This window comes from Argopecten irradians, chromosome 2 (genome assembly GCF_041381155.1).
Source record: "Argopecten irradians isolate NY chromosome 2, Ai_NY, whole genome shotgun sequence".
Lineage (NCBI taxonomy): Eukaryota > Metazoa > Mollusca > Bivalvia > Pectinida > Pectinidae > Argopecten > Argopecten irradians.
The window spans coordinates 6,907,105-6,922,600 of record NC_091135.1 but is presented as its reverse complement, the minus strand read 5'-3'; the positions used below and the strand labels follow the sequence as shown (position 1 = coordinate 6,922,600).

Here is a 15,496-nt window from a genome sequence, read left to right as displayed (position 1 = left end):
GGTGCCTGAATTTGAACTGCTGATGTCTTTGACGGGGTGTGTGGGATCGTATTTCCTGTCTGTTATAGTACCGTTCTCCTCAACAATATTGGTACTTCATGGCGAGAAAGATCCAAAATCAACAACTGGAAAACTTTTCCGAAAATTGACAATATTTATTTGTTTTGTGATAATTGTTTTAGGAATATACTCAATGATTTCAGGTTTGACTGTTGCCCTTTACACAACTATAAATCACATCGTATTATGAACTTATGTTGGATATATTTGGACATCTAGAATTACGCATATTTTAGTCCAGCACTATTTATATAATTGCACCTATTTTAGCATTCTTGTTCGAATTCGTTATATAAGTTCTATAAGGGGAAAATGTTCTTCCAAGATTTGAATGTGTCTTTTTAGAATAAGACTTAGAATTATATGCAATGCATATGTACACAGTATATGGATAACATGCAATAATATCATTGAAAGTAGTCAACAAAACTTTTTATTTTAATTAAATGTTATATTAATACTACAAAGAAATAGGTCAAATATCATGATAGCAGTTACGTTGATTTGATATGCTTCCAATTGATTTACGATAATGTCAATGATTGCAGTAGCGTCGAATGACGACGGCATGGTGCTACTCTACCACCCACAACAGAGCAACATAGACATCCTCCCATCTGGTCGTGTAGTAATGTGCTTCTATAGTATATTTTAATTGGTAACATTGATATTGGTCATATGTTCGTCTTCTAGTTTCGCCCATGTCGGTAGAGCACTGGGCAAGTAAGTCTGGGATCGTGGATTCGATCCCTGCAAGATGGACACTACTCTCACCCTGTTATGCTTAACCACGTAGTCCAGCAAAGTATACATGAATATCGCAATCACAAAAAGACACAAATACACCACAGTCCCCGAGAACATAAACACAGTCAGTACTGGTATGAACGCCGCATACAGGGGACGGAGCCATTACATTTAGAACTTTCATACACGACTCGCATCTTTGATTTAAAGACACATTGTATGGATGTTATCAAATATGGACATCATGTCGCCAGCAAACAATTGTGTCTTCTGTGAAGAAATGAAACAACCGTCAATATAACTGTAATGTCGTCCTTGTGCTGTTTATTATTTTGTCAGATAACTAAAACAAAATAGAAACAAAATATTAACCCATTTCTGATGTCAATTTCTTCTGAATATTTTCTAGGACGCCCGAGGATGCTATTCATGTGCATACCTTGCAGCACTTATCATAGACGATTTGCACTTTAATGTTCAATATCAATTTATCAAATCTTATTTCCAAAGAAGACGAATCTGTATTTAAGATGAAAAATTAAGATAAATTTTATTGTATTTATTGTGACTTTTGTTGTATATTTTGCGATGAATTTCTCTTTCATGTTTAACTGATGACCTAATATTATAATAAATACTAATATGGAAACTAGTTGTCGTACACATTCCAAGGACAATTGTAAGATACCTTCAAGCTTTTACATAAAATTTTATGCGTAAGATATATGTAATATATCTATATTATTATTCTAAAGGTTCGATCTTTCAACTCCAACGGATCTTTTTCTTAGTGTTTGCAGTTTAGAATTTTTACTTCTCCATCACTATCATTTGGAGTACAAAGAAGCGTGATTCCATTGCGATATTTTTTCCCAGAAAAAAATATGAAGAAAACAAATACGTGCTGAAGTATTAATTTTGGGTTGTAATTAAGAAAATGGGTTTTCTATCTTAAATGCACCGATTTATGTTGACTGATTTCGACCATGTCGTACTGCCGTATGAGAGTTCCCGCCATGGTGACAGTGTGACAATGCGATATTGCACAATGGGACAGTGCAACGCGCCATGCGACAAAGTAAACTGTCGCTCTTTACTCGTCTCATTGTCATACTGTCGCATGGCGGGGTTGCCAAATGCGATATTGCGCCATGGCCGAAATCAGCCACATGTAATGAAATTATTAGGACACTTGCATATCACAACACAATTACGATTAATGCCTCTATGAGATATTTTCTTAATTTCTTTTAAATTTCTCAAAGTCAAATATTTTGGTTATTTATTGTTTATTTGTTATAATTAAAAGACACATACACTCATATGGTTGTTTGTTTACTATATTTTTTAGTATGGTGGGTTGTTCAGTGTTTACAGGCTTTTAAAAACATAACTCAGAATATATCAATCAATACTCAAATTCAATACTCACTGCAATAAATAATTTTTACCAAAATTTCCTTGCAAATGAACAATTACTGAATGGAGTGGAGAATGTGCACAGTTTAGTTTTGATATTCTAATTCAGTCAATCATTTATTTATTTATTGCCTGTGCAATATATAAGTATCTTGTTATCACCATCGTTATATTTTTTGGTCTCGTGCAATATAATGCTTGTTGATTACCACCACCTTGGGTTTAACATTATGCACTAGACCACAGTAACCCATGAAATATTTGCATAGTAGCACATGTGCAGGATTGAATAAAATGTAAATCTCTGGTCAACATTTTATATGTACAAGTTTACTTGTTGTCAGGATGAATGCTTACTGTTGATAGCATCACGTTACTGTCGATCTGGGAGATAATTTGAAAACCATGACAACAATTTACTATTAATTCCAAACCTAAATAATTCAGTAAGAACGCCACGATGTCACCAAATATATTCAATTGTTTTGCTTATATCTCAAAAGACTAACTTTATTTCTTTTCTGCTATTGGAGGTTTTCTTTATATCATTGGTTAAACTTGGAAGTAGATTTGCAGTATCGTCCCCATATCCGAAGCCACGCGGGTGAGAAAATAACAGTTAATGACGGAAAATTTTTGTTGGTGTATATGTTTGTATTCACATCTTTCTATTGATTTACGAACTAGGAGGAGATTTATAGTTCATTTTTTGTTGTAAGTAATAGACATTTGCTCTCTATTCAATCGCTTGGAAATACTGTTTTCGATAAAGAAAGATTGAAATGAGTTTGAAATTGACACTATAAAATATCCACTACTTCCTGTAATATGTGAACTATTATTATCAAGTCAATAGCTTTGGTGCATTCCTAATTAACTTTGTGTTTTTATATTGTTGAAGTGACATTTGAAATAATAGACAATCCAGCTGTAGTTTTCCGTTAATATTTTATTGCTTTTAGATATAAAACCAAATCAAACATGAACAGGTAAGGACACAGGGATTGCCTCCCTTGTATGCGAGGTTTGGGGTGCATGGGGTATATCATGTATATGAAGGTAATGGCGTAATATATTAGTGCGGTGACTTCATCTAAATTATAGCTGTCTAACTTCATTTTATAAAAGCTATATTGCTGGTATATACAATGTTGATCACACGACCGGGGAGTTAAATGAAGCATCGTACTCCCCAGGGTGACTATTGATACGGGATTTACAGTTGTACCTCCCTTTTGAGTGAAAACATTTGAGTGGCAAACAACAGTATCTTTTCAAATGAAGATATAGAAATTGGAATATTTCTTACTGCAAAATCATTACTTTAACAGTTGTATTCTAATTAATTGCCAGTTGATACAAATAAGAATAGCGATAAAAACACACATGGTTGCCTAATTAGTTTGTATCATGTTTATATCCACTCATATATCACAGCAATCTGTTCTGAGTTCTGAAACCCTGAACTACCCATGGGTAGATGCATTACGCATTCAACTGTTAGTGGTGTTTAGTAAGATTGTGAAGCTCTTTCTGAGTAGGTAAGAGTTAGATCGGAAGTTTAAAGATCCTCGTCTTCTGCTGGTAGTGCACGGTATATTCTAGAACTCTGTCGGGCTCGATATATGTAAACACTGAGTATGGCAATGATAATGATTAATAATGAAAATAAAGCGATCAGGACCAATACTCCAATCGTTGGACCATCTACTGAAACACCTGTGTAAATAAAAAAAATGCATCCGTTAATTATGTTATTGGTTCAAAGACGCTGAAACTATCAGGCAATTACACTGTATCTAACACATCGATATATCAGTCAATCGTCAAATAATGATTCAATCAATCATTAATACAATTATTTAATTATCCAATTTAATTCCTCTAAAAATTAAACAAAGAATGTATTTACAGTTCATTAATTCTAAGTCGCCACGGATTCCATAACAAATATAACCGTATAAAACATTATGATACAAATGAACATGTTTCTTATATACCAATGAAAAAATAAGATAAAAATGCTAAGAATCTGCGAACACTGGTCTTACCTAACATATATTGCTCGTCCTTACACTCCTCTAAGATATTCTTTGGTATACTGCTTGATAGAATGTTAACAAAGTCTTCGAAAGGACAGGTTTCGATACAACCTGTGAAAGAGGAAACATGGTAAATTAAGTTCAGGTCGCAAAATAATATCATTCACGAATCACACAAATTTTATAACGAAATAACATTTCGTCAAAACGAGATAATATTTCGTTGAAACGAAGTAGTATTTCCATAAAACAAAATAAAATTAGTGTGCGGCATGTCAGTCAGGGGCCTCCGTAATTTTATGAGCACTGTGTTTAAATCTTGTCACCATATCAGATAACTCTTATTGAAGCAGTTATTATTCAAATGTGATTGTACCTCTTGAATATTTTATCCTGAAAAATGTCGTAGGAAAATAAAGCGGGTTTGGTTTTATTAGTTTAAAGTCCTATTAATAGCCGGGGTCATGTAAGGACGTGTCAGGCTTGTTAGTAGAGGAAAGCCGGAGTACCCGGAGAAAAACATCAACAACGGGCAGTATCTGGCAACTGTCATACATGGGATTCGAACTCGCGACATAGAGGTGGAGCGCTTGTGGTAATATGTCGAGACATCTTAACCACTCGGCTACCGCGGCCCCAAGGTATAGTATTTTAAATAAGGTAAACATATTAGTAATAGATTTTTCAGTTATTTGTTTAACATAGATCAGTTTTACTCATCCATTATGTGTTATGATCATGGTATTGTCATTTTCTTCTACTTCATAATAAGAATCTTAGTTTTTTTAGAAACTTACACTGTTTTCGTGTGGATGCTAATTCACTGTTCCATAGCCTAACAAAGACTATTTCTAAACACAAAATACTTCATTTTATTTAAAATTCTTCCCTCGAAAATAACTACACGCCGACATATTCCATATACTCCACTCTGATTAATAAAAGGTTATTCTTGCCAAAAGGATATTAACGTGAATTAGGTGTTCTGATTGGTCAATATTGAATGAAACCACCACTTATATTTTCATCATTCATCATATTCCACTTGAAAATGTGATAAACTTTCTTATGTAAATATGTTTATCATTACTCATTACAAAACTCATACAAAAAACCTTTATACATCAGATCATGTACCTGGTATTTTGAGACTATGTGTCTTATTGTTTTCTGTCTCATTCTTATATAAAATCCTAACGAAAGATGAGTTGTCCTTTTTCCACAGCTCCATCATAACACAGGAGGAATACAAAGGATGTATGTTGTCAAACACATCCAAGACTCTCATTAATGCTACCAAAGTACTATCATGCTGAAACAAAATTACCAATAATATAATATTCTGTGTCAATGTCCGAAATGCGTAATTTCAATTAGTTACCATTAGTTAAAGACTTTTAACCATCGATATTATTAATCAAATTTTAAAAATATTTTTTCTCTAATAAGCTTTATTAATGATACACTTATCATTATTATAATGTTCCAAATATTCTTTTCGGTATTTCATCTAATGTTGAAAAAACTGACCAATCGGTAGAAATAGAATACATATGCATATTTTCCTATAAAAATGTATAATGAGCGTGTCAATAGTTACCCCGGAAAACAAGTATGCCTTTTCTTGTGATGAATTATTCAACTTTCCTTGCATGTTTGCGATTATTTCTTTTAACAATGGACCTGTTGATAAAATGTAATATCATTTACATGTTTTATATCCATATATAAAGTATTATGTGACGTAATATACGTACTCATGAATTGAAAAGAATATTTAATAGTTATTCACCGCCATAAATTACCGACATAATAAAAATCACAAGACGTACAGTGCATACATTTTTTATTTTACATTGTCAAATAAAAGTTCAAAATGAATTTTTGACAGTACTGATAACTATCGCGATATTTACATTCAATGTGCATTGAAATGGATACGCAAATTCAAACCAAGAAGCCAAGCTTTGGTTCACCATTTCAATTCACATTTCTACATTGGCATCATTAATTGAAGTGATTTCTTTAGACAAATTTCATCTAAACATATATAAAGTATAAAAACAAGAATTATTACGATGCATAAATTCCGTGTTGTAACTTATATACATCATCATACATTTTTTCGTGCCTTTGAATGACTTTCACATCTCAATTCATTCAAACCTAAGGTTTATAAGAGATTACTTGTAATCCTGGTACGGCTTTCCTACCTTAACGCAAACTTAACAAATATAACAAACTTACCTCCCCTTAATTTTGCATTTTCATGGGTTGGAATAGCAAATGATACAAATACATCACGCAAGGAGGCGACTCGACTAAATGGTAGGACAGATTCCCACTCCGGTAAACTCAGGTTGTGTTTATACTAAAACAACACATTACTTGGTAGGATAATGCATATTATCACCATCATTAAAATTTATGTTCATCTTCTGTTTTACGATGGTTCACGTACCACGTGATACCTAATAACTTTTGAGTGGGACAATTGTTTCTATTGGTGATAGAATGGCGTGAAAAGATTATATTCCACGCTAACGTAATTTCAGCGGAAAGCTTACAAATAATTACGTTATATCACCACTGGAGATACTAGTCCCGCACAAACGTTATCGGGTATCACGTGGTACATGAATTAGGCTCATTATGGTAATAATTTTATTTTCAGATTGCGTCTTTTTTAAACTACTTTGACTAAAAGGCTATTATTAAATCTCTTTTATTTTAGCCTCGATTAATTTTCAATTTAAATATATTTTTAGAGCTGTCAGAAGTTGATTACACAATATAACTAAGGGATAATACTGTTATTTTAGAACTAATATTTAAAGATGCAACATCGCTGACAAATGGAATTTTTCTCTATCAAAACAGGTGCAGACGATAATGTATATTTCTTCAGTTACAAAAATTACTTACTTTACACAATTGAAACGTTTTAGCTTCTTATTTTACTTAAAGATAAATATATTAAAAATAATTAATTGCATCCCCCCCAAAAAAAAAATCGGTGGCACTTTGTTCTATTTGGAATGAAGTTCTGACTGCACATGCTGCAGAAGCAAAATAAATGATTTTATATTATTCTTTTGTGTTATTTGAGCTTTTGAACTTGCATTGCCAAAATATTCGTTTCCTCCGGGTTGTATTCAAAGATCATCGTTTTCTAAGCATACATATCAAATGATGATATGGAAATTAAAGCATATGCAATCAAAACAAAAAACCCATTTGATTTCGTTAATATATCACTATATCAACCTGGTAGAATATGACATAAATCTCCCATGGATATATAACACCACATTGACCTCAACAAATGTTAATAATTGATAAACATTATCTACTACAAGCATATATATTTATCATATATATACATCATCTAAGAATATATGTGTTCTATGCAGCAGAAAGACTTACATAGTTTATCAATATCAGTACAAAGCAAATTTGTTGGCTAAGGTTATTTGTACTTACCTGACAGTACAGAATATCTTCTATATCCTTCCATGAATCCCTTGGCAATCCCGATATCCTCACAATGTCATTAACTAAATTCTGAAATGGATAAAACAGTATAACTGCGTTATTTTAACGAACTATTCCAAACACTAAATCCCAAAGTTATCAACTTCAGTTTAAAACATTTCCAGTATGAGAAAGTTGGGGAAATCAAAATATTGTTAATTAACGCGTTCCGGTTACATGCAAGCGCTTTCTGATCAAAAAAGTTTCGCGAAAGTAAATTACAGGCATAAGAAAGTTCCAGTGGTTTACAATATTTGATTATTAGTACGTCTTGACATAATTTTAATGGATGTGTCAATAACTGTATTTATGTAAGAATTAAATTCTACATAAACACCTACAAATATATGTAAAGACGCACAGCTATTTAGAAACGGAACCTTTTTATCAATCATATAGTAAAATATATGGAATTTATATGTAAACTATCTAAATATCTTGATATATATGGTAAAAAATGAACGTATCTTGCGAAAGTATAATATAAAAAGAAAAACGATATGAGATAGTGTTATTTCAAAACTAAATTGAAAGGAATTGATATAAGATCTAAGCTTGTTTTCCGTTTCCGAAATAAGCTTATTCGTTGTATGTATATGTATCAAAATAATTATGAAAAAATATTGTTTAAACGAAACAAGTTCGAAAAGTTCGTATCATTGATTGTATGGATGACAATCAAACATAGATTAAAGATATTCCAAACAATGATTAAAAACTACCTGATGTGTTGCGACAAAATTAGCCATTGTGTTGTTTCCACTGTAGTCTTTTACCAGTTTACTATATTTAGGACAGGAAGACTTATAACTTATTTCCTGCAACATACAATAATCAACAACATTATAATATTCCAGTAACCTCAGTCTCAATAACCCAACTAAAACGTGTGAGCTAGAGTCATTTTTCAATGAGCTGTACAATTTACTTTATAAGGCCTCAGTATGTTATATTGATTTTGATATTACTTAAATTATTTCAAATGAAATATATTTCACTTTGTTATTAAGTTTGTTTCAAAATTAAATCAGAGTAAGGCTTGCCCAAATTAGTATTTTTCAGAACACAGTTCATACAAAATTGCCACAACATCTATTTAGGTTTACACCCCCATACAGCTATAACATAGTGGTTGATATATTTATATTGGTGAACATCGCATCATGTCAATTATCACTGAAAACTGACATTACAAGAGTGCTTTTAAAGCGAACAAACAGACGGCTGGTAAAGAGTGAAAATACAGATGATTTATTGACTATTTATATGACTTGCTAGAACCAGTTGCTGTTAGCAATGAGTGGAATTATCCTTAAAAATAAAATCCATTATTTATAAACTATTCAGCAATCCATTCATAACAAATCTTTTTGATTTCTGTAGGAAGTATATTCTTTTAAGTCAAAGTTTTATATAATTATGCGTTTAAAATGCTACACCGCTGACAATTAGTCTTTTTCTCATTATAAAACAGGAGCAGACGAATTAGTATTTTTATATAATTTATACCATTTCCACCATTAAAAAATCGAGACTCTAGCTTTAATTCAAAATAAAAATATCAAAAATAAATAATTATGTCCCGAAATAATTCCGTGGCACTACTTCTATATGAAATTTAGTACTGATATATATATAATGATTAAACATCAATTATTGTCCAAATGATGGGAATAGTTAATGCTCTATCGGTGGAGCATCATAAACTTTAATTCATCTGAATATTTCAAGATTCCCTCAGTAATGAATTGTGTGTATTGAAACTTTCAAGCTATTAAACGAAAATAGCAATGCATTAAATTATCTGTTTTATAAAATGCAACCTACGTAGTCTTCATCGCGTGGTTTGGTGTGGACGGGAATGGGTTGCCAGTCGATATCAGCATTCCAGAGCTGGTCAGTTCCATTAGGCGGGTATAGTCCACTGAGAACACAGTATGCACTCATGAGGGTACGGTCATAGTCAGAACTAGCTATTGTAATCTGCAAAGGATAACCATAACTATCACAGTATCATAAGTTTTTCTGCCCTGCAGGTAGAGAGTGCATGATTTACATGGCGACTAAATTTGGGATGTTATTTTTTCTCTTTTTTTAATTAGTGTAAGTTCCACTTTCGATCTGCATGAGATACAGCTGTCCCCTGGCCGAGATACACCATAGTCTATAAATATTTTAGTTTTAATTTTGCCTAGCGTTCAGCATAAGGGAGGGAGGGGGGGTCAACTGGTTTCCGCGTTAACAATGAAACCCGAACTAGGCGTGTTGTTTTGTTGTCTTTGGTTGCATTTTTCACACATTATAAACGGCCAAAGTCCAACTAATACAGATAAAATCAACACTAATATACCAAAGCTTCGCAAAACATAGATATTCCCATAAAAGATACATATTTTTTTTCATACAATGAACTGAAATTATCCTAACTGATAATGAGACGCTAAACCTTATCAACAACATATTTTTAATGATTTGTTCGCAAGCTAAGTATGCGTTTGTGTTCTATAATATGAAGACTAATATAATAACATACTTTGGATACCTACTTCTGACTGAATGTATCTGGAACTTAATAGCTGTCCATCTCCATATCTGTTTTTGAAGAATTTCCCCAAATTGTACGCCTGTCGCTTTCCTTCCTGAAATGAGGATGCTATGACTAAAACTATATGCCGTAAATTGGGGTACATTTTGTATTTTGGCGTTATTGTACTAAAATGAAATGGATAATGTTGGCTGAATTTAAACGCATATAACGCTATTCCGTCTTTGCATATTACAGAGTTAGCTCCCTGGTGTCGATTGTTACGTCATTATTTTGTGAGCGCAATCCACGTCGTTTTCTCGAAACGTATGACGTTCCGCTTGCAAACACATGACGTAACAATCAATACCTAAAATTTGGTTTGGTTTGTTTATTTTTACGTCCTATTAACAGCCAGGGTCATGTAAGGACGTGCCAGGTTTGTTGGTGGAGGAAAGCCGGAGTACCCGGAGAAAAACCACCGACCAGCGGTCAGTACCTGGCAACTGCCCCACATGGGATTCGAACCTGCATCCCAGAGGTGGAGGGCTTGTGGTAATATGTCGGGAAGCCCTCCACCTCTGGGATGCAGGTTCGAATCCCATGTGGGGCAGTTGCCAGGTACTGACCGCTGGTCGGTGGTTTTTCTCCGGGTACTCCGGCTTTCCTCAACCTACCCGCAAGTGCAGCTAACTCTGTAATATGCAAATTTTGAATATACAGATAGAAAAGTCAAAATTGGTTAGAAATATATTTTATTTAAAAAAAAAATAACTACACTTTTTTTGAAACGATTTTGACGAGAAAAAACACGGTACAACAATATCATCAATATTGTAAGACACCGCGTGATAACACTACTGTGACACAATAGAAAATAATAACGTAATTATTTAAAACCCAGCACATACATGTATGCTATACCACAGGTTTACAACGCGTAAAGAAAAACCCACTAAAAATACAGTATTTTTTTTTTTTTTTTTTTTTTTTTTTTGCGCGTTGTAAACCTGTGGTTATACTAAAGTATCAAGCCGTTTCAATTCCTCATTAGAAGATTATACTCGTATATGAAGCCTTACCTGCGTCAGTTGTCCCCATCCCTGTTTCCAGTAGCTGCGATACCTATCATTTGGGTATGTCTTTTGTGGACTTCTATCTCCATGACGGAATATCTGTAAAATGAAGATGGAAGTCTTTATTATTTTGAAAAACCTTCATGGTTTATCTCGTATTCGTAATATTGACGCAGATTTTAAATTAACAAGGCTTCAAGAGCGCTCTTATTTCGATTTGTGATTTTTCCAGGAACCAAAAAAAAAAACCCGCACTAGTGGATGAAAACACATTGTCTAAACATACTTAATTAGCTATTATAATCGGTATTTACCTTTTTTAATGCATGGTCTTGTCTTATAGGTATTTTTTCTGATGAAGGTCGCTCGCAAGAGGTTGTTTGAAGCTTTTGTGTACTGTTTGGTTCGGTTTATTATAATTGCATCTTTCTGTACGTCCTATTTATAGCCAATGTCATTTGATGACGGTTTTATATTATGTACGTGAACCGTGAACAATGTTATACAAAAAGTATAGCTATACGATTAGAAATGTTAATGGTATGGTTAAAAACCGTAAACGGTACCGTGGGATTTTTTTCAATATTTGTTTTATCATTTTCACAACATATGTGTATCGCAGTCTCCCAAAACACGCACCTCGCACAACATACACACAACACACCGCATACATGGGAGGCCGTCCTTACATGACCATAGCTGTTAATAGGAAGTTAATTAATCAAACAAACAAACAAAAGACATATGTATATGTGGCAGAAATTTACATAAAATCACTTTTAAACCTTAGATTCAAATATCCAGCGAGAGTCAGAAAATGGATTTATGTGTGGGAAAATAAATGAGGGTACATGTTTGTTTGTTTGATTAATTAACGTCCTATTAACAGCTATGGTCATGTAAGGACGGCCTCCCATATTTGAGGTGTTTTGTGTGTATGTTGTGCGAGGTGTGTGTTTTGGGAGACTGCGGTATATTCATGTTGTGTCTTCTTGTATAGTGGAACTGTTGCCCTTTTTATAGTGCTATATCACTGAAGCATGCCGCCGAAGACACCAAGCAACACACCCCACCCGGTCACATTATACTGACAACGGGCGAACCAGTCGTCCCCCTCCCTGTATGCTGAGCGCTAAGCAGGAGCAGAAACTACCATTTTAATAGACTTTGGTGTGTCTCGGCCAGGGGACAGAACCCAAAGCCTTCCTCACAGGGGCGAACGCTCAACTCAAGGCCAAAAGTGAGGCGGTGCCAAGGGAGGCATTAGGAAACATAAAGTCAGTTAGGAAGAAGAGAAAAGAAAAGATCCTAAATTTAGTCGCCTTTTACGATCATGCAATAGGGGCAGCAGGTACAATTCTAATATCCTATCGTGTGTGTGTGTGTGTGTGTGTGTGGCATGTATTTTTATGATTTCCTTCGTATACGTTTAATTTATGTGATTTTTGTTTGTTTGATTATTTTAACGTCTTATTAACAGCCAGGGTCATGTAAGGACGGCCTCCCATGTTTGAGGTGTGTTGTGTGTATGTTGTGCGAGGTGTGTGTTTTGGGAGACTGCGGTATATTCATGTTGTGTCTTCTTTTATAGTGGAACTTTTGCCCTCTTTATAGTGCTATATCAATGAAGCATGCCGCTGCCGAGTACAGCGATATACCGATGTCACATACTTTCCTGGTCGGATACCTGGGTCCAGTCCATGGAACACAGGGCTTATAATAACAAAAATACATGCTAAGAAAGAAACAAACAAAAAACCAACTATGGACCCAAAATCCAAAGAATGATTATACAGTGGACCCGCGATAATCCGGACGCCGATAGTCCGGAAAACTCATAATCCGGACGGAAATGTCAGGGAACGGATTTCCGTAACGTTATTTATACTCATTTGTCCGGAAATTCGGATTCCGAATCCGGAACTCCGTTTTGGGAACAGAATGTAATTATGAACGTTAATAAATTCCCGCAATAATCCGGACAATTTGTTGTCGTCACGTGCCGAGAAAGTCCAAGGCCAGCTACAGTAATGTGTAAAATACACACCGCCAGATAACACTAGTTAGTGTGTGTTGTCATAACGACGGCTGCCAGGTCATAGCCACGGGCATTTACCTGAACACCTTTCACACGGGTACATGTAGTCATGTAACGATTCATTGGTTTTCTATAGGATATCAAACTTCAGTGTCGTAATTGAGTTACGCAATACATGTATTATATGTGCGGTTGATAAGCTAGTTTTTGGTTTCGTCCATTGAAGCGAAACTTACATGTACACATACAAGAACTAGAAGTTTTTTCAGTTATATTGACAATATTTTGTTAGAATATCTACATGTTTTTATACATGTCAACGTAAGAACTTCAGACTGGCAAAGATTTGTTTTTCATAATCTACCAGTAGATATGCCTGGACTCTCAACAATGTTTGCGTGATCAGCAGTACACCTATACCTATTCGACATACACTGTAAAACAGTATTCAATATATGCTTTTATCAATAACGCCAATCATTATTCATTCGAAAGTAAAGATAATTTACAGTAATGTCCTGATATTGATCATAACATTACCTATAAGGGAAACATGAAAAAGTAATATACATTTATTTCCTTACCGCTTGAACTAACAACAAACGATTTTGGTCATCTGTCGCCACGCATGTTACAAACATGCTGATAAGGCCAAGGCAAAATAATGCAGCTACTCGAATATCCTCCATGATTCCTTCCTTGTCATTCCGCAGCAAATCCTTATTTCAGTGTGTAGATTTGCACTCCACGTAAGCCCCATTGACATATGTAACTGGGTGCATGAACAGGTACAAAGACTGTAAAAACAACATCAAGCGTTGTTATATTTTTAGGACACTTTATACGTGCTCAACTATGCTGTGAACTTTATGTTAAACATGTAAATATCCCAGCTGTATAGTTAAGAAAATGCTGCTATATCCATTTACTTCGTTCATCCGTGAATGGGAATAAAAATCGTACATCTGAACAGGATTGTTCAACTTTTGTGTGTATCTGTAACGCGTGAATCGTCATTTCCTTCCTTCAAGATATAGTATTACTACAGGCTACAAACCATAAAAATATTTAAATGTACGTAACGGATAACATACCTGTATAGACTGCATTATATGTGCAACCACATAACACACGTCTCCTTTTTCGTGTATGTATATGATCATGAACACAGCTGGTCGGTTATTGACAGGTGTGTATAGGACCATGTGTGACGAAAACGTAAGACGTAAACAAATGTTTGAAGTTTCAAGTGTGTTGTTATCTTCATATTGATATTCCAATGAATTTATTGTAGTGCATTTACATATTGTTTTCAATTCACGAGAATTTCAATTTCCAAATATTTTATAGACAAAACTTGAATGTCAATAAAAGTCAGATTATAGTTCTAGTAAGTTGGTGCGATCACTGACGTAGTATTTTTATTTAACATTAGAATATCAATCGATTGAAATGTTCGAAATTAAGGTCTTGTATGGTAAAATTATTGATATACTTAAAACCCCTAATCTGGGACCGAGATGTTTAGAAGAAAAATCGAAAAAAAATCTCCATTCTTTCACAATAATTTATCGTCGGCCAGTACATATATAAGCTATAAGTCTTCAGCAAAACGGGATTTTGTTTGTTAAATTCTTTGAAGTCCTATTAACAGCCAGAGCTATGTAAGGAAGGCCTCCCGTGTAAGCGGTGTGTTGCGTGTATTTTCTTAAATTTTATTCATGCATGCAGAATATACCTTGTTACCAAGGTTTTGTATATATGTATACGCTTCCTAGCCTTCATACAGTTTTGTAATAGAAAATACCAGAGTTAAAGTAACACACATATTTCCGAAGAATTAAACTAAAGCATTATACTTATAATTATGGTTGAGAACACGTTATATAGCTCGCTTGTAACACCATAGTATAATATGTCTCCACCAAAAATGAGAATGACCAATGCATGCGGGAGTTATCGCCCCTAGCATATTTCTAAGATGTGTGTAAGTTCGAGAGATGATATTTTTCCATTTTCTCTTTCATAGTAATTCTTGGGATTGTTCGCGCAATGT

The 15,496-nt window shown here is 34.1% G+C and overlaps 1 protein-coding gene across 2 annotated transcripts; it reads right to left on the bottom strand.

The window, feature by feature from the left end:
- Window positions 1–3,157: 3,157 nt before the first annotated feature.
- LOC138314285 (testicular acid phosphatase homolog) lies at window positions 3,158–14,650 on the bottom strand. Of its 2 annotated transcripts, XM_069254546.1 has the most exons (12): window positions 14,535–14,650; window positions 14,025–14,237; window positions 11,409–11,501; window positions 10,349–10,441; window positions 9,630–9,785; window positions 8,525–8,620; window positions 7,752–7,832; window positions 6,516–6,639; window positions 5,869–5,951; window positions 5,406–5,580; window positions 4,278–4,379; window positions 3,158–3,945 (listed from the first exon to the last, which is right to left on the bottom strand). In XM_069254546.1, exons 2-12 carry the CDS (start codon window positions 14,127–14,129, stop codon window positions 3,788–3,790), a joined length of 1,266 nt encoding a protein of 421 aa, XP_069110647.1. In that variant the 5' UTR covers window positions 14,130–14,237; window positions 14,535–14,650; the 3' UTR covers window positions 3,158–3,787. The 2 variants fall into 2 exon arrangements, with proteins under 2 accessions (XP_069110647.1, XP_069110648.1); XM_069254547.1 differs by lacking the exons at window positions 5,869–5,951; window positions 6,516–6,639; window positions 14,535–14,650 and having other exon boundaries at window positions 14,025–14,508.
- Between the last annotated feature and the right edge of the window lie 846 nt (window positions 14,651–15,496).

Bases quoted from the DNA above. Each gene is read 5' to 3' on its own strand.
- LOC138314285 (XM_069254546.1), bottom strand. From the start codon at position 14,129: ATGGAGGATATTCGAGTAGCTGCATTATTTTGCCTTGGCCTTATCAGC. The intron at 11,502-14,024 runs GTAAGGAAATAA...TTCATTTTACAG, and splicing joins GTTTGTTGTTAGTTCAAGCG to ATATTCCGTCATGGAGATAG. The intron at 6,640-7,751 runs GTAAGTACAAAT...GTGTTGTTTTAG, and splicing joins AAGATATTCTGTACTGTCAG to TATAAACACAACCTGAGTTT.